Consider the following 20,000-nt stretch of genomic DNA (forward strand, 5'->3'; position numbering starts at 1 on the left):
ACCATGCTGTGTGTTTTAGAGCAGAAAATACACAAGAACAATTTAACGTTAGAAATGTTTTGTAACTTTATTAATTGGTTACATTTATTCATCAAATGCTAATCTATTCCTGACTCATAATTCTGTGGATTCTATGGACTCCCAGGTGGTTGCTAGGGCACGATTAGCGCTGCAGTCAGTAAAAATGTTGTAGGGACCACTCGCTCTTTACCTTAACAAAGGCCACTCCGTTTGGAGACACCGTGATTTCATTACGGAGCTGATACAGGAGATCAGGGGAAACCCTCAGAGACGTACAACCGAACCGGAACTCATCCGACCTGAGAGAGAGAGAGAGAGAGCGAGAGAGAGACAGACAGACAGAGAGGGAGAGAGAGAGACAGAGAGAGAGAGAGAGAGAGAGAGAGAGAGACAGACAGAGAGAGAAAGAGAGAGAGAGAAGGGGAAAAAGGACAAAGTTTAACACTAAAATCACTATGTACACCAGTGTGTGTAGTGTTTAAGTGTGATTGAGAAGTCACACACTCCCTGCCCCTTTGTCATTGTAACTGTGTGTTGTATTAAAAATCTCAGTTGTACACTACAAATAAAAACAACTTTAAACTTCTGTTCCCCCCTCCCTCCTGAAATAATAAAGAACTATGGGGCGGAGTCTTACGTCCCGAGGCTGTCGATGTGCCCGAGGCAGGTGGAGTAGCAGTAGTTGTAGGCGATGACGATGGAGGGGTACAGGGACTGGAAGTCCAACACCACCACAGAGTTACTGTAGAACCGGGACTCGGGCTCCAGAACCAACGGGATGCACTGGGGCGCCCTCTGCTGGGCACGCTGCTGCACACTCGGAGTCACCGCAATGAAGTTCATCGGCTTCGCCACACGCAACATCATCGACTCCACACGGTACTGAGAGAGAGAGAGAGACCCCCGGGTGAGGACGGGGCGGTGATGTAATGATACCCGAGAACCCCGGGGTGAGGACGGGGCGGTGGTGTAATGATACCCGAGACCCCCGGGGTGAGGACGGGGCGGTGGTGTAATGATACCCGAGACCCCCGGGTGAGGACGGGGCGGAGGTGTAATGATACCCGAGACCCCCGGGTGAGGACGGGGCGGTGGTGTAATGATACCCGAGACCCCCGGGTGAGGACGGGGCGGTGGTGTAATGATACCCGAGACCCTCGGGTGAGGACGGGGCGGTGGTGTAATGATACCCGAGACCCCCGGGGTGAGGACGGGGCGGTGGTGTAATGATACCCGAGACCCCCGGGTGAGGACGGGGCGGTGGTGTAATGATACCCGAGACCCCCGGGTGAGGACGGGGCGGTGGTGTAATGATACCCGAGACCCCCGGGTGAGGCCGGTGGCGGAGGTGTAATGATACCCGAGACCCCCGGGTGAGGACGGGGCGGTGGTGTAATGATACCCGAGACCCCCGGGTGAGGCCGGTGGCGGAGGTGTAATGATACCCGAGACCCCCGGGTGAGGACGGGGCGGTGGTGTAATGATACCCGAGACCCGCGGGTAAGGACGGGGCGGAGGTGTAATGATACCCGAGACCCCCGGGTGAGGACGGGGCGGTGGTGTAATGATACCCGAGACCCCCGGGGTGAGGACGGGGCGGTGGTGTAATGATACCCGAGACCCCCGGGTGAGGACGGGGCGGAGGTGTAATGATACCCGAGACCCCCGGGTGAGGACGGGGCGGTGGTGTAATGATACCCGAGACCCCCGGGTGAGGCCGGTGGCGGAGGTGTAATGATACCCGAGACCCCCGGGTGAGGACGGGGCGGTGGTGTAATGATACCCGAGACCCCCGGGTGAGGACGGGGCGGTGGTGTAATGATACCCGAGACCCGCGGGTAAGGACGGGGCGGAGGTGTAATGATACCCGAGACCCCCGGGTGAGGACGGGGCGGTGGTGTAATGATACCCGAGACCCCCGGGTGAGGACGGGGCGGTGGTGTAATGATACCCGAGACCCCCGGGGTGAGGACGGGGCGGTGGTGTAATGATACCCGAGACCCCCGGGTGAGGACGGGGCGGAGGTGTAATGATACCCGAGACCCCCGGGGTGAGGACGGGGCGGAGGTGTAATGATACCCGAGACCCCCGGGTGAGGACGGGGCGGAGGTGTAATGATACCCGAGACCCCCGGGTGAGGACGGGGCGGAGGTGTAATGATACCCGAGACCCCCGGGTGAGGACGGGGCGAAGGTGTAATGATACCCGAGACCCCCGGGTGAGGACGGGGCGGTGGTGTAATGATACCCGAGACCCCCGGGTGAGGACGGGGCGGAGGTGTAATGATACCCGAGACCCCCGGGTGAGGACGGGGCGGAGGTGTAATGATACCCGAGACCCCCGGGTGAGGACGGGGCGGAGGTGTAATGATACCCGAGACCCCCGGGTGAGGACGGGGCGGAGGTGTAATGATACCCGAGACCCCCGGGTGAGGACGGGGCGGAGGTGTAATGATACCCGAGACCCCCGGGGTGAGGACGGGGCGGTGATGTAATGATACCCGAGACCCCCGGGTGAGGACGGGGCGGAGGTGTAATGATACCCGAGACCCCCGGGTGAGGACGGGGCGGAGGTGTAATGATACCCGAGACCCCCGGGTGAGGACGGGGCGGAGGTGTAATGATACCCGAGACCCCCGGGTGAGGACGGGGCGGAGGTGTAATGATACCCGAGACCCCCGGGTGAGGACGGGGCGGTGGTGTAATGATACCCGAGACCCCCGGGTGAGGACGGGGCGGTGGTGTAATGATACCCGAGACCCCCGGGTGAGGACGGGGCGGTGGTGTAATGATACCTGAGACCCCCGTGTGAGAACGTGGTAGAACTGGATGCCAAAGACTCGAGCAAATTCACTGGTGCGACCCACGATGTCCTGCTGCTGGAGGAGCTGCATCACTCCACACACTCGACTCACATAGTGATCTATAACCTTCCACCTGACACACACACACACACACTTAATATCCACATTGTCCTGTATTTCAGAAAGTATAGTCTCCTGCAGCAGCAGATTATACTGCGTCAGTTACAGGACTCAAATCCAGCGTCTGAATTACATTCATTATTAAGGTGTTGTCTGTAAGAGAAATCTCACCTGTACAGGTAATATGACTATTATAACGTGTTCTGAGTGACTGAAGGGACGTACCTGTACAGGTGTGTGTTGTGGTCGAACCAGTCGGAGAGAGTGCGCGGTGTGTATAAAGGGAAACGCTGGTGCAGCAGGTGGAACGCTACATTCTCAAAAGTGTAGTTATTCAAAGCGGCCTGTGGGGAAAAAAATAAAATAAAATAAAAACAAACACACACACACACTTTAAATGATTATATCTAAAGTAGCAGTTAGTTTATATCAGTGCTGCACCAAAAACAAACACTCTGAAGGTCACTGTAACTCTAAACATAAAGCCTTCGCAGCCAAAGGGAAGCCTTATTAAAGGCACATCATCACCTCCTGTAAACAGCGGAGACGATGAAACGCTTTGAAAACTCAGTTATTCTCGTGGACGAGGTCTCAGGGTGGACGCTTCCAGCTGTTAAACCTGAGATAAAACCGGCTCTGATACTTTCAGCTGCCAGTAAAAAGGCAGTTACTAAGTAGAGCGCCCTGCAGAGGACGACTGGGCGAATATCACACATCACATTTACATAAAACGGAAAAGCTTTCTGCCTCTCGATTTGTAAATGGGTCTTTAATCAGATTTGGTCCGAATGGACAGAGCGTATCAAACCCATAAGAGCAGAGTGTGCTGCATTCAATAACGTATTAATTATTATTGATTGAAATGAATACAGAATAATTGTATAAAGGTGGTATCATACAGATGTGTGGATGGAGAACTGCACAGTGCCGAAAACCCCTCAATCGACAGCACCAACCCTCCACAGTACTACCATACACACCGTTTACATTTTGAGACGGTATGACTGTATGGAAACGTGTGGATACCACCCATCCCAAGTGCTGAGGTATTATTTAATTTTCTTATCAATGTGCTCCAGTGCCAATGTGACGCTATTCTCAAATAAACATCTAAATGGAATAAATAAAGCTGTTAAACCAGTGTTTCTCCTCACTCCCACTTCACCAGGTGAGAACCTGTGACGTCTCTGAAAATGCTCAGACTGTTCCCACAGCACACCTCTGTCTTCATGATTCTCCACAGGTTGATGGTGACGCGTCCCACGATGTGTATCTCCGACATGGTGTCGGCGCCGTACTCGTCCTTCTCTGCCGCAAAGCGGTTCTCCTTCGCATCTCCTGAACACAACAACATTCACATTCTCAGGATTACGTTTTATTACACGCCCTCGTGCACTGTACCCTGCTCACGGTGAAGGGGAGCTCCGCTGGAAAGTAAACCATAGCTGAACTTTATGTAAATAATTGTGGTATTTTTAGCCAATCAGGCGGGAGTAGGCTGAAACTTGTCTGGTTCTGATTGGAGGGCAGCAGATTCTTTACCCCATCTCGATCAGAGCCAGACAACACGGCTCACCTAGGGGACTGTGGCATGAAAATGTGCAACGGACACCAGACAAAGCAGCTTTCAGATGTAGACACAAGCTGTGTCTGAAGAACAGGGCACAGTGTAGGGGACTCTTATTGTATAGTGTGGTGTTCCTGTCTAAGCTGGGAACAGAGCATAAACCAAACACAGATTCATTACATAATCACGTGAGACGTTTGTACTTCTCCAAGTGAAGGTTGTCAATCAGAGGATTCTTAGCATTGGGCTCATGTGCAGCTGCTCCAGCACGTCTCCTTTTTCCACAGAGATTATACACACTGTACAAACCTAAGAGTAACAGTCTACGTACCTGGGACTCTGGAGAGCTGCTGGCACAGGTCCACACCCAGCGCTGACGCCCGCTGCAGTAAATAACCCCAGGAACGCATCTGCACCTCGTACCCCACCAGAATGTCCGGGTCATATCTAAACACGGAGCAGAAACGGTTACACACTCGCCGTCTAATGACTGACACGGCTCTCGGCCAATCAGAGCGCTGGGGCCGGGTGCTGTGATACGTACACCAGTGTCTGACCTCAGAGTTGTATGTTTAGTTTTATTATTAATAAGGAATCACATCCTGACCCTGTTTTATTTGACTTTTGTTAACAGTATTTTTTGTTCATACTTTTACTTCCTGTATTACTTTAGCTATTCTTTTATTAGGGCTTTGATCACAGTGCTTTAAACCCTATTGTAATTGTTAGGAATTTTATTGTAATTTTTTAATTGTTCTTTACAGACTAAACCCTGGAGATGGGTCCGTAGGTAGTAGTCTATTAGCCTTAAGGGGGTGCTACAGCGAAGGAAAACACTTGCATTAAAGGATTTTTCCACCCTGTGAGTCGTAGAGTTTAAATTTTCCCTGGATTCCTTTGGTCCTGACAAACAAAACAGGGAAGTACTAAGCTCTGCCCCATTTGGTTATTTACTATTTATTTATTTTTATTTTAGTTATTTGTGAAGTATTTTTTATATTTCTACTGTTGTTTACTTTTTTATTCATTACCTACATTTTTGCTCATTGCGTTTTAATCATTTTTACTATTTTATACGGTTTGTTTAGTTTAAATACTGTAATTCATCCTCATTTGTTATATAAATTCATCTTCTCATTTTATGGGTTATCTCAGCTGCATTATAAATGAGTCAACATTAATGTACTCAGAATTGAAATAAAAGTGAATGAATGAGTTCATTCTCTAAAGAACCACACTTTGTTTCCTGTTCTTACTTCCTGATGATGCTGCAGAATTCTTCAAACAGCTCCTTCTCGTCCGCGGCGTAACCGACCTGCAGCCCTGTAACTCCAGACCTGACCAGCAGGGGCGCCGTGCTCCTGGAACCTGCAGCAGAGCAGACAGCTAAATTAAAGTCAAACAGGAAAGATATGTGAACTCTTCTGGCTGGAACTTAGTGAGATAGTAAACAGACGAGGAGACGATGATGAACTGAATATATTTGTATTATATTTAAACCAGATTCCCCTGCACACTTCCTGAAACCTTCCTGACCTTCCCGCGGAGTGTGGCAGTCCTTATCGACGAGGACGGCTCCTGTGATCTGTCTGCTGTCGGATTCTGGGAGTGAGCCGTCAGAGCTGAGGCAGTAAAATAAGGCACAAACCGGATCAAACTCCGGATCTGGCTCGAGATCTCGGCGAGTTCGAGAGTGCAGCTCCATGCACATCACCGTCAGGTTCTGGACCTGAGGAACAGCAGGAGAAAGAACATAAAACATCACAGCAAAAGAAACCCAGATCCAACGGGTTTAATCTGAGACAGACGTGTTCCCCACCTCGTGCAGAGCTTTGGCCTCCTGCAGGTTCTGCATGCTGACTTTAAAACCATACGAGTTACAGATGGACGGACCCTCGATCTGAGAGTTCTCCCTCTTGGGGACGTTCAGCCCTGTGAACTGGTTCTGCAGGAGGAGAGAGGGTTATCATCACACTGTTCCAGACAGAAACCGCGCAGGTCTGGAGCGAGGGAGCTGCTGGCTGATCAGGAGGAGGACGTGTCTTTCAGAGCTGAGAGGTGTGTATTCTCATTAAGCCGTGGTCACACCAGACGGCTGCAGTGTGTGTCGCTCTGCAGGACAATGGTGACACAACTCCAGGCCACCGCACTTTTACTGTGTGTTTTATAATCAGCTTAGAGCAGGGTTCCCCCGCTCCGGACCTACCCTCCAGGTCACAGTCAAAGCAGCAGCTCTATTGGTCGAGGACAGGCCTGTCACCACAGTCACGTCTGTGTTCGATAAATTCTCCCATAAATGATTTTACTGTCACTTTAAGACCATTAAATGCCACCTATATAATGCTAATATAACCCCTTTCAAGAGCAATGAGCTTTCAGCTACAGTTTACTTATTACGACTATTCAGACGTTGCATTTGGAATATAACAAAACGTTTACATTTACTAAATAAATAAAATAAAGCTAATGTTTTTAAACAAATCCTCATAATGGCTCCAGAACAGAGCGAAGAAAACCAGAGAACAGAACAGAGCGAGCGGCTGAAACACTTTACCACACAGTAAACAAACTGAGGTATGTATCGTACGACTAAACCAGTAATGAGATTATTGTGAAGGGCCTAGCTGAGGGTTAGTTTGTTTGTCAAATTCCACTAAACTTGAACTTAGTGAGGTTTTTCTTGTTAAATACATTCCCTCTGGACACTCTGAACAGTGTCGCAAAAATCACACACTGTAACAAAACGGCACCTGTATCATTTTATAACCTTTTACTCATTCTTAAGCCCAATTACCTTCATCTGCGTGGTCAGGAGGACTCTCCTCAAAGCATCGGTGTTGCTGTTCCTCCTCTGCTGCGCCCTCCTAGACTTTGGCTCCATGTCTGCAAACAAAACATTCTGAAGTATTCCCTGTTACCCTGAACGACTGAGTGTCTGTGGCGTCAAAGTTCACATGCTATTCTTTTTTTCTTATATATATAATATAAACCTTTCACGGTTTCCACAGACAAATCTGTGCCAATTCCACCATTCAATCTTAAACATTGCAGCTTATACAAGCAGCATAATAAAAGTGCTCTAAGGTGGAATGGCAAATCCAGAATTAAAAACCAACAGCCTCATCAAGGTTTAAAGTCCAGACACCTGTATGAAACAGGACTGTCACAATTCCAGATTTCTAGATTTACCTTCTGCTAAAGGAGGGCTCCAGTCCAGCTCTGTGTCGCCTCTGCTCCTCCTCCGGCTGAGGACGGGGGTGCTGTGGAGCATGAAGGGGCTGGAGACATCCTCATCCTGGGATTTCCGAGGAAATGGAGAGGGAGTGAGTACCTGCTTTGGCTTACAGCTATCTGGCGACTCGCAGGGGGATCTGACAGATCCTCGGAGTCTAGGAGACTCTGACCCTGCGGCTAATTCCGGATCCACTCGACCCAAACTCTGATCCTTTGCCTGTTGCCATGTTGGCAGCTCAGGTGAGTCTGGAGAAGCGTGTGGTTTCATGGAATCCCTCTCTCCATCGTCTAGTTCTTTGACCCGTGTCTTGTCTTTTGGGCTGTTGTCAGGTGTAGCTCCTACTGGTGATATATGGAGTGACAAACTTAGCTTTTTCCTTCTAAGAGCCTGCAAGGCAGACACTCTTTCTGAACCCTCATCTTGTCTTTGAGACAGAGGTGAAATGTGAGACTTTTCCAGCTCTTCACACTGAGGAAACTTGCGGTCTTCGTTCTCATTGCTGCCCTGGTCCAGCACCAGCTTTATAGTATTAATCCCATTTATTTTCCTCTCCTTCTGAAGGCACTCATATTGTCTCTTTGCTTGGAGCCAAAGCTGAACCCGTTCCCGGGTCGGAGCGCTTTTGCAGGGCAACAGTATCACTTTGGAATCGCTGCTGGGGGACACACTCCTGTCTTTTTGGTCTTTGATGTTTTTTGATGGGTCTGTGCCCTGGCAGTGCAAGGACCCTGGACATGTCATGGCAGAAAATGCCGTTTTCCAGAACTGCAGACCCTCTTGAGACAAATCGCTACTGAACTCGGGCAGATCTTTCACTAGTCTCGTTTCCAACACCAGCTTGCGTCCACCGATCTCTCTGTGCAGAAAGAAATACATGCAATACTTCTTGACAGGTCTCAATATAAATTTTACAAACAAATCTACCTGATGAAAACAAGCACAGTAATATTGACTCAAACTTAATTTGACTCTTACCTTGGTTTCAAAGGTACATCAGAAGGATCACTGCAGAAAGGCTCCTGGTATTTAGCCTCTGAAAGATCCAACTCCACCAAAGTGGTGAGAATCTCCTCCCGATTTGGAGGGGACATCAGGGGTTTGAGGATGTGAGCTCCTGCACTCTTCTGAGCCTGACTGCCATTCCTCAGCTGTGACAGAGAGCTGACTGATCGTGGGGAGCTACTGGGAGTTGTTGACGTAAATGCATCATTTCCGTCTAACAAGTCGCCTGTGGGAGACACTCCGTTAAAAGCAAAAGACGCTGAGGTGAGGGGGATGAAGGGATCTAGACCGTATAACAGGTCACTCTTCTCACACTGAAAGTCTTGAAAATGACTCCCATGCTTTTTAGCAAGAGAGATTCCCCACTCTCTACTTCTCAAAAGCTTCTCAGAGTCCAAAAGTGATAGAGAGAACTCGTTGGGGAAACTTTCCCCGTTCCCACCACAGGATTTGTCAAATAGTTCAGGGCTAAGAGATGTGGGCTTCCGCCATGCCGATTCATGCAAGGAGCCTTCCTGAGCATCTAGCACCTTCTCTTGCTTGTTGCCGTTCTCCAAATGCGGAGTGGATACAGCCTCCTGCTTGACATCACTAAGGAACTTCTGAGGCAAGCTCTTGTCTGTCAGAACAAACCTGTTACCGGAATACAGACCAGAGAAGTCAGCCTGGCCAACAGCATTGATGTCAAAGCTGTAGTTATGAGGAACCTCCGGAGATAAGCTATCTTCAATGGAGTAGCAGCTGTCAAAACCAGGATCCGACAAAAACCCAGGACTCCCATCTGAAAGAGGAGCTTCTGGTTTGACAGGGCTATTCGGTTTAACATTCTTACCTTTCCGGCTCCTTGACTTTGACTCTTTTGGCACCTGAGTTCTTGGGATCCTGGGCTTCCTGGGTGTGGAAGAAGGTGCCCTTTTAGGTTTGGCAGCATCTGAAGATTGCTTAAGAGAAGACACACTCTCTGGTACAACTGTGTCTCCACATTTCAACTGCCTCTTCTGGAGCAGTTTCTTCAGGACAGCAAGGCCTGAAGGCATCTCTGGACGTGACGGCACATCTCCATTTCTTGGCAGCAACTGGAGGTTGGCTTGATCTTTTTGAGGTCCGTCTGTTGTGACATTCACTGATGCCATAAATTCAGGAGGACCTGGCCCTAACCCTGCATTTTCTCCCATATCCTTTTTTTTGGGAGGCCGTCGCCTTGATTTACCAGGAGTCTTTGAGGCAGTTTGGGAAAGCTGTATAGCTTTAGGACTGTGCTCTGCTCCGGAAGGATCTGATGTAAACTCATATGGATTGTCTTGACTTACACTTTCAGATCTTGAGGTGGATCTGCTGTATGTTATGACTGAACAAGGCTGTCCAGTAGTTTTAGCAGCTGGTGAGAGGACAGTATTTAGAGATTTGGCAACAAATGGATTAGCAGAGTTCAGAGCAGACTGTGAATCTTGCTCATTTGTCACAATCACATTAAAGCCAAATACGTCACCAATGCTAGTTTTCCATGCCTCTGACTTTGGTTCAGTAGTTGGCGGGTCTTCTGATGTTGAAACACTGAGTTTAGGATTCCTCTGGGTGGAATCTGGATGCTGGTAGGGTGTCAGATCATCGGATGAAACCTGTGTGGGAGGAAGTTCCTCACCTGATAGAACGGATTGCGAACCAACCTTTGATTCGACAATCTCAGAGAGGTTAGCCAACTCGAGCTGCTTTTTCTTACGTGATCGCCTGGTCTTTTTAGTGGCATCGCCAACATTGGTTGGTTCCTTACTTTCAGTGTCTTTCTTTGGTTTTCTTGAAATTCTGCGAGTGCTTTTTGCTGAAGAGTCTGCAGTTACTTTAGAGTCCCCCTCAACACTAGACTTACTAGTGGTTTTTGTTTTTCGTTTTGGGCTCATGGTGGAAGTCTTTCTGGACCTAGACATCTTGTTTCTATTACGAACACCTCTGCCGTAAAAGTTTGCGGACAATCCTTCATAGGGTGAGGACAGACAAGGATCACTATGAGGGTTTATCAAGTGTTCATTGCCACTTGACTCAAAAAAGGGTTCAGTGGGAGACCAACAGCGAGGTGGAGTTGAATCAGTGGGACTGGGAGCTCTTTCTGAGAGATAACCCAACTCCGCCATTACATCCGAATACTCCTTGCAGAAGTCATCAGTTTGGTCACTATAGCTCGGCCAAGGAAGAGAAAGTTTCGGCAAATCCAGCTCTGTTTTCACCCTTTTAGTCTTTCTGATCTTACTGCCCTGAATACCTCTTGGTTTTGTGGAGCTGCTGACTTTCCCTGGGGTGGGGATAACCTTGGTCTTCCGTTTGGGGTGTTTCTTTACCTTTGGTTCTGGAAGAGGGTATTTGACAGCTGTCGACTCTGGAACCTTAGGCCAGAAACTTTTCAGAGGGGCGAGTTTGCTGTATTGCTCAAGCTTCTCCTGTGTCAGTAAAACCTGTTGCTCATCTGCATTGATCTTGGCCATCTTTACCAACATGTTTTTCTGCCCTTTGAACCTGTTGATTATGATGTATTTGATGATGATTGGTGGCTCTTTTTTCGACAGCCTCCTCTTTTTCTGAGCACCAGCGATCACACTGTTTTCCTTGACGTTGTCTCGGCGTAACGGGGCTTGCTTGAAAGAACGAGAACTTGAATGATCTGCGTCGTCACTATCGTAACTGATGGCCTTGCGTTTGGTGCGCAGGGTGTACTTGCTCCCTGGCAAACTTGACACATTGGTGCAAGTTAATTTGGCAGGAAGATCCATCACTTTATCCTCTAAAGAAGCCTCGGCTGAACATTTGTCCATAGATGGATCAGGATTGGTAAGGTCCTGGTTTTCTGTCTTGACTTTCTCCATGATTTCCTCATTTGTCTGGGCTGGTGAGACAGCAGTAGTGTCTGTGGTAGGCTCTGGGACATTCTCACTTTTGGGCGTTTGGGGGTTTTCCACCATATTTGTCGTCATTAGACTTACTGGACTGTTCCTCCTCTTGTTCAGCTTCAACCTTGATCTTCGCTGCTCCGGATGATCCAAGCTACAACAGCCATCTACAGCCTTGCTTCCAACCTGCTTCTTCATGGGCCTTGAGAGGCAGTTGGAGAGAATAACACTGGGGAAGAACTTGTAGTGTGCTTCCTGTTGGGCCACTATGGTGCGTTCTGTTTTGTTTTCTTGGTAGTCCTCATATCTGATCTTAAGCTCCCCAAGATCTCCTTCCTCACTGCCTTGGCCCAGTTCACCTTCCTGAGGTGCCAGGGCCTCTATATCGTCCCTGGGCCTCCCTGCTGGGCTTCTGGGGTCCTTCTGGTTTTGTTCTTGCTCAGTTTTGGAAGTAGAGCTCCTGAGCTCTGAGTAGCTAAGTGAAATACCTCTGTGATTCTGAAAGAGAGAAATGTGGTTTGCCTCAGAATGTGTGATGCTTGTGTACTTTTTCCAGCTTTGGGGGAGTTTTGAGCTTCCGAAGCCTAAGCGCTCCGGATCAGGCTGCGTTAGGGGACTGGCTTTGTCCTCACTGCTGTAGAGAGGATGCACACTTGCCTTTTCAGGACCAATCTGTGACACATTCTCTGTGTTACAGGGGATTGGGTGCTTGACCGGGGGAATGTAGAGGATCTCTTTATTCACTTTTAACCCGTCACTGGCCTCTTGACTCTTATCTTGAGCCTTGTCTGCAGTTTCCTCCTTTTCCAGTAAGAGGGATGGTCTGTATTCTGGACTTTGGCAGTTGAGAAGAACTTTAGCCGAGGAGGTAGGTTCGAGGTGAACAGTTTCGCCCGGGAAGTGGTTTCTCCTTCTTAGGATATTCTCGTTTGCTGCCAGAGTAGGGTGAGTCCTGGGTCCTTTTTCAGGTAATGAAGAATCTGCAAAACAAAATATAAATAGATACATTTTAAAAATATATATTGAAATATCTCACTAAACTGCTGCAAATTACCAGCAAAGTTAGTGGCTCCAGTGTTTAAAGCATATAAACACATACCACTATTCTCATCCGCAGCCCCGTCCAGCTGGGGAATGGAGAGATCAGCGAAGAGATCATTGTTTCCACTCCAGTCCATCTCTTCATCTGAGGAGTCATGCTGCTCTTCACTCCAACTTTCGTTTGCATCCCTCGTAGTCAATCTGCAAAAAGGCACATTAAACATCAGTCCACAGCAGACAGCCGTAATCTAAACGTTTTAAAGTGTGAGGTTTACTGGACTGCATGTGTCCAGCAAATAATTACACACACAAAGCTTAAAAATGTACGAAAATGGAAAACAACACCAAAATAATTATGTGTAATGTTTAGAGACTACAGCTTGAAAGAAAAAGCAAAACCAAAGTACCAAAAACTCAAAAGTATAAGGACCAAAGAGGACCGTACCGGGCCGATAGTCCTGGACCCTCACAGTCCCATCTTTGTGACATTAACATGCTAAGCTCTGTCTCCTCCCTCTCCAGCTCTGGCACCGCCTCCTCTTCATCGCTGTTGTATGGGCAGTTGGCGCTGTTTGACAGCTGCCGTACGGAACCGGATCTAGATAAATCTCTGTGAAATCCGTCGTCTGCAAGACTCTCGAGCAGGTCGACCATGGCCTGGTCCTGGCTGTTGTCTGAAAACCAAGAAGGCAACACTTCCAGTGAGAATTAGGAGTGACTTTCCTGAAGATAAGACAGGATTAGACCTATCACATTATTGGTTTATCGTACAATATACAGACGCTTCCTCAGTGATTGTCGCTTGTCCACTGTGTTTACAGAAGAATAAAGTTCTCCAGTGTTTTAGCTGGTCACTCTGTTCTGTTCTCTTATTTTCTCTGCTCTCTCTGAGCCATTGTGTGGATTTGTTTAAAAACAGTGGTTATATATTATTTGTGTTTTACTTATTTTGGATATATTTCAACATTTCTGAGACAATATATCGGCCACCATAAATAGCTATTGTGACAAGCCTAGACAGGACTATTTTTTTTAGAGGACTAATTTTTGTAGAGATGTTGTGAAATGTTCTGTAACAGCCATGGTTCTAAATGAACTTCAGCACTGAGGCACTGAGGAGAGATCAGCAGTGGCCAACCAAACTGTGACAGGTGTTTTACCTGCCCATGTTCCACCTGAGAGTATTTACAACAGGAATGAGGAAAGGTACCGAGTATAACGGACTGGTTGGATCTCTGAGACAGAGGGAGGAAGGTCTGACTGCTTTCCAACAAACTCAGAATTGCTTCTTCATCCACAACCGCCACTTCTGACTCCTTCGCACCTGATCTTTTATTATCTAGAACACAGCAAGAGGGGGACAGGGACAGAGGGGGACACTTGTCCCTTGAAATTTCCAAATTGTGAATCATGAAAACAACCAATCATTTAGGTTCGTGGGGCTCTCACCTGGGGGCGTGGCATGATGCAGCTCCACCTGGCTGGCAGGTATAGGGGGCGGGGCCTCAGGGCTCAGGACGTCAGGGTGGAGTGAAAGCTCAGGGAAATACTCATCATCAACATTGTCGTCTTCTACAGAACAACTCTGAGTCCTGGGGAGAGAAAAAACACAGATCCCGGATCAGCTCCCAGTGAATAAAACGGGTTCAGCTCAGTCGAGAGAGAGAGAGTGTTAATTAATCTTCCTCCTAATGACCTCAGAGCTTAGGGAGTGCCTGCACTCTGGAGACTCAGCACTGATTAAAACATCTTCTGAAACCTCTCTCTCAGTTCCACTCTGTTTTGGTCTCCTCCTTTCTCTTATGTCTCTCTCTATCTCTTATCCTCTTTATTTTGCCTTTCTCATGTTACTTCTCTGTCTGTCTCGCTGTATTTTACCCCAACTCTCCCTTTACTCTCTCCTCATCTCACTTCCTCCAATCCCCCATTTTCTGTGCAATGTTCCCTCTGTTTCTCTCCCTCTCGGTCCTCTTCTCATCATTTTGTCTTTCTCATACTGTTACTGTTTTTCTGTCCTTCTCTCTGTTTTGTCCCGTCTCTCCCTTTACTATTACTATCCATTTCTCTCTCTCTCTCTCTTTTTCAGTCCTCTCTCTCGTTCTCCCTGTCTTGATCTCTCACTCTCGGTCTCACTCTGTGTTCTGGGGAGCAGGTTGTGAAGGAGACACTCACAGATTGAACTGGTTTTCTCTGAGAATCTCTTTAAATCTCTTCATGAAGATCCTCTCGCTCTCCACCTGCTCCACACTCGGACGATCTGAGACAGAGAGGACACATCACTGTCCAGTTTGGTTACAATCTCTCTCTCTCTCTCTCACACACACACACACACACACAGCACTGAGAAGAAAGTCAGTCCATCTGAACACAGACTGTCCCCTCATTGTCCACTCCGGTCACTCTATAGTTCTACACTTACACACTGTAGGCCACTTGTTGCTCTGCATACTTTATCACCCCCCTTTCCCCCTGTTCCTCAGCGCTCAGGACCCCCACAGAGCAGGTGTGATGTGGTGGTGGATCATTCTCAGCGCTGCAGTGACACTGACGTGGTGGTGGTGTGTTAGTGTGTGTTGTGCTGGTGTAGAGTGGATCAGACACAGCAGTGCTGCTGGAGTTTTTAAACCCCTCAGTGTCTGGACCGAGAACAGTCCACCGACCAAAAACATCCAGCCGACAGCGTCCTGTGTCACTGATGAAGGACTAGAGGACGAGCGACACACACTGTGCAGCGACAGATGAGCTACTGTCTCTGACTTTACATCTACAAGGTGGACCAACGAGGGAGGAGTGTCTCACAGAGTGGACAGAGAGTGGATTGTGATTTTAATTCTGCTCTTTACCCTGAGATTGAGGAGTCTCTATCTGTGAGTTCTCGTTTCTCTCTCTCCTCCTCTGTTTCTCATCCTCCCAGATCGCCTGAAGCCCAGGGTTCCTGCCAATCTGATCTACACACACACACACAGTCATATAAAGTTTACTTCCCTGTCAAAGAAACAGCTTTAAAGGAACACCATATAATGCAGGAGTTGTGGCCGAACTGGCCCTTTAACATTTTATAAAATAACATTTAACTGGAGTTTGTGTTTCTCACTCTTTATATTTCTCTTCCTGTGGTTCCTCTAGCTGTTAGTTTTTTGTCTTCTCTGTGAAAGCTCTGATGAGTTATTAATAAAAGTTAAAGGTTAATAAATCTTTTTACTGCGAGAATCTTACTCTCGATCTCCAGCCGATTCAGAACGTCTGCAGCCACAGCGTCGGCCTCCAGCTCACACACACTCACCCTCTCCACGTCTTCTACAACCAGAGAGCTGCACATACAGACACACGCGCGCGCACACACACACCCCAAAGGTGTTCGTTAAAAAGCATTTCTAATAACATATTCATGAACTGATGTGATCTGAATTAATGTGTGTGAGAAAGAGACAGCGTGTGTGTATATATGTGTGTGTGTGTGAGAGAGAGAGAGACAGTGTGTGTGTGTGTGTATGTGTATGAGATGTTGTGTAACCTGGGTAAGTTCTCCTCATCCCACCGAGCGTAGGTTCCCCCCAGAACACTGTCACTGAGTTTGGAGGAACCTTTAAATGGGCTCTTGTTCTCCAACACACTGTTACTCTCTAAGACACACAGAGAGAGAGAGAGAGAGAGAGAGAGAACAATAAATGTGAGGGATTAACAGTGAGGTATGTTCAGGGTGAAGTGGGCGTGGCATGTAACAAAGGATTATTTAGAGTGGGCGTGGCCTGTTAATCTCTGGGTGGTATCTTCCTGCTTTACTAACTCTGTCTGGAATGGCTTTTTCCTTTTCCCTCTCTCTCTCTCTCTCTCTCATCTAGCGCCCCTTTCACATGTGCCAGATGTTTCCAGGAGTAAACGCTCCAGGTAAAGTCAGAGTGAGCTCATGTGAACAGAGCCGTGGATGTTCCAGAGCAACTCCTGCACGGTGCCACCCCATGCCTAAAGCACGTGGAATATTTCCCGCTGACAGAACTCTCCTGACACAGAAACCTGCCGCTGTGTGAAAGGAAGACTCTGGACCTGGTACAATCATAGGCTGGGCAATTAATCAAAGATGTATTTAAAATCAATATTCAGTACTTCTAAATCAACGTAATTGACCTATATCTACTTAGATTTTAATTCTGTTCATCCTCTTTGTTAATTCTGTGAATACGTCCCTGCTGTGTGTTCATGAACCGTCCCTTAAACACACACTACCGCGCCGTGGTCACGTAACTCTGCCCCGTCCAGTCAGCCACACGGAGGAGAACCTAAACACGGAGGCGGACCGAGCGACTGGAGCTCATAGCAAAGAGAAACGCTGCGTCTGTGGTTTGGACGTGGTCTGACTTTAGTGAAGACACCGAACGCAAAGGAGTCAAATGTAAACACTGAGATAAACCAGTTTCAGACCGAAGTGAATCCCCCGGTCTGTTTCACACTGAACACAATCACACACCGAATACGAACAGAGCACGGCTCAGACGCAGAGACGGAGCTCCCAGCCGCATCAGAGACACACACCCCACCTTTAACACTGGAGTGTGTTTACAGCACGAGCCTCGACAGGGAACTGAGAGACAAACAACAACTAAATACTGCTTTGTTTAATCGTAATCGAGGTCAAATGTTCAGTTAATCGTGATATTGATTTGTGCTCGTATCGTCCAGAGCTGTCACAGTATTTTACAACAGGAAAGCCCAAACAGGTGTGGGTGTAAGGTGACCACACACTTTTGGCCGTGTGTGCGCGCGTGTGTGTGTATTACCCGTGTGTTTGCGTCTGCGGAAGCGCACTGCAGACAGGTTGATGAGGTTCATGCCGTAGAGGTTGTAGTCGATGAAGAGCTGAAGCAGGAAGGGGACGTGAGCTTCGTGAGGCTGAAAACACTTATTCATCACAGCACCACCCTGTAACAACTCACACACTCTGCGCGCGCACACACACACACACACACACACACACACACACAGCATTAGCATCTGGAAACACTGCCCCTCACTGGCCAAACAAAGCCCTCTCTACCGTCTGTGTCTGTAGTTCTCGGGTTCTATGCAGCAGCAATAAACGTCTGAGTGACGGACTACAACTTAGGAGCTAAAAATAACACACACACACACACTCTCCCTCACCCCGCTCTAATAAATGAAGTTAATTTATCTCTCTGTCTGAAAACAGACCTTTTAACCATCTGTGGACTGTAGAGATAAATCTTCATAAACAGCTTCTCCTGAGCGTGGAACCCATAGAACGGCCTGGAGAGAGAGAGAGAGAGAGAGAGAGAGAGAGAGAGAGAGAGAGAGACAGAGAGAGAGACAGAGAGAGAGACAGAGAGAGAGGGAGAGAGACAGAGAGGGAGGGAGAGAGACAGAGAGGGAGGGAGAGAGACAGAGAGGGAGGGAGAGAGACAGAGAGGGAGGGAGAGAGACAGAGAGAGAGAGAGGGGGGAGAGAGAGAGATAGAGAGATAGAGACAGATACACAAAGGGGGATAGAGAGAGAGAAAGAGGGGGAAGAGAGAGAGAGAGAGGTAGGGGGGAGAAACAGAGAGAGAGAGAGAGAGAGAGAGAGAGAGAGAGAGAGAGAGAGAGAGAGAGTGGGGAGACAGAGAGAGATACACAAAGGGGGATAGACAGAGAGAGAGAGAGAGACAGATGAGTACACGATTGCTTTGCATTGGCAGGGAGTGTTAGTTGGAAAGGCAGGGTTTATGCAGAAATGCTGAATGGGGCGGAGCTAAGGCATTTTGTATTGGAGAGGCGGGCTTATGTAGATGTTTGTGTATGTGTCTGTTGGAGGGGTGGGGCTCATATAGAAGCACTGATTGAAGGGGCAGGACTTCAGTAGAGGGGTGGGTTTATGTAGATGTGCAGATGGGAAGGGGCAGGGCTTGTTTACATATATGCCAGGCACTATCTGATCTCGTAGACGGGCTGTGCAGAGGAGGTGGGGTTCTGTTTAGAGGGGTGGTTTTATGTAGATGTGTGGACTGGAGGGCGCGGGGCTTGTGTACGTACATTCCAGACACTACAGTGATCTTGTAGACGTGCTGGGCGGAGGAGGCGGGGCTTCCCAGGCTGATGTTCAGGGCTCTGTCGATGCTGTACGCTACCTGCCTCAGGTAACGCTCCGACAGCGGCCCGAGCCCGTCGTATGGAACATAAATATACGGCAGGACACCATGCAGGTGGAGACATGTCTTCTGACCTACAGAGAGACAGGTGGTGGGGGGAGAAAGACAGAGATACAGTGAGTGAGTATGCAGTTTAGAAAACCAATCTGAGCCGACCAGCCAGTTTACACACACACACCGGGCTGTGATTGGTCAAACAGATGAACACGCAGGGTGTTGCCGTGGTAACGGAGGAAACCACACACAGACAGTAAAGGCTGTGACTGGTTAGAGGTTCACACACTGCACTCTTCTGTCTTGTTTATTTATTTGCTTATTTCTCAGCATCAAAAAACAAAGTGTTGCATTCAATTTAACAGGTGTCATGTACATAAAGGTGAATTTGACACACACACACACACACACACAGCTGCAACACAAAGCCACAAAGCTGCACGTGCTCACTCAGACGCATCCCCACAACGCATGACCTGCAGCTGTTGCTTAGCAACCACCCTGACAACGGTGCACGCAAAAGAGAGAGAGAGCGAGAGAGAGAGATGAAGGAAGGAAGAGAGAGATAGAGATGAAGGAAGGAAGAGAAAGAGAGATGAAGGAAGGAAGAGAGAGAGAGAGAGAGAGAGAGAGAGAGAAAGAGAGAGATGAAGAGATATATATATATATATAGAGAGAGAGAGATGGTAGACAGCCAAAGTGAGAGAGAATGAGATAGAGAAGTAAAAGCAGAGAACAAGTGAGAGAAAATGAAGAGACACTGAGGAGAGAGAGAGAGAGAAGTGTGTAACGAGAGGAGAAAAAGAGTGGGTGGGATTAAAAGAAGTTTCTTTTTTCCTTGAATAATGAGTAAATATTCTGTAAATAATCAGTAAACATTCCATAAATGTTTTTACACACCACCACACACACACACACTACATACACCACCACACACACACACCACCACACACTACACACACACACACACTACAGACACCACCACACACTACAACCACACTACCACATACTACACACACCACCACATACTACACACTACAGACACCACCACACACTACACACTACAACACACTACAACCACACTACAGACACCACCACACACTACATACTACAACCACATACTACACACACCACCACATACTACACACTACAGACACCACCACACACTACACACTACAACCACACTACATACACCACCA

General features: G+C 48.1%; 1 protein-coding gene across 1 annotated transcript in view; it reads right to left on the bottom strand.

Annotated features, from left to right (window-relative positions):
- The window catches only part of rev3l (REV3 like, DNA directed polymerase zeta catalytic subunit), a 30,548-nt gene that overhangs the window by 3,154 nt on the left and 7,394 nt on the right, over positions 1–20,000 (bottom strand). Inside the window, 23 exon segments of the mRNA XM_066677950.1 lie at positions 212–320; positions 659–903; positions 2,816–2,957; positions 3,170–3,288; positions 4,164–4,282; positions 4,843–4,958; positions 5,768–5,879; positions 6,048–6,240; positions 6,331–6,456; positions 7,306–7,394; positions 7,701–8,602; positions 8,722–12,607; positions 12,727–12,869; positions 13,114–13,342; positions 13,879–14,007; positions 14,118–14,260; positions 14,841–14,925; positions 15,512–15,616; positions 15,885–15,979; positions 16,183–16,291; positions 17,444–17,604; positions 17,856–17,930; positions 18,692–18,881. Coding sequence (XP_066534047.1) covers positions 212–320; positions 659–903; positions 2,816–2,957; positions 3,170–3,288; positions 4,164–4,282; positions 4,843–4,958; positions 5,768–5,879; positions 6,048–6,240; positions 6,331–6,456; positions 7,306–7,394; positions 7,701–8,602; positions 8,722–12,607; positions 12,727–12,869; positions 13,114–13,342; positions 13,879–14,007; positions 14,118–14,260; positions 14,841–14,925; positions 15,512–15,616; positions 15,885–15,979; positions 16,183–16,291; positions 17,444–17,604; positions 17,856–17,930; positions 18,692–18,881 — 7,622 coding nt within the window.

The sequence above is a fragment of the Hoplias malabaricus genome, chromosome 7, assembly GCF_029633855.1.
Source record: "Hoplias malabaricus isolate fHopMal1 chromosome 7, fHopMal1.hap1, whole genome shotgun sequence".
Lineage (NCBI taxonomy): Eukaryota > Metazoa > Chordata > Actinopteri > Characiformes > Erythrinidae > Hoplias > Hoplias malabaricus.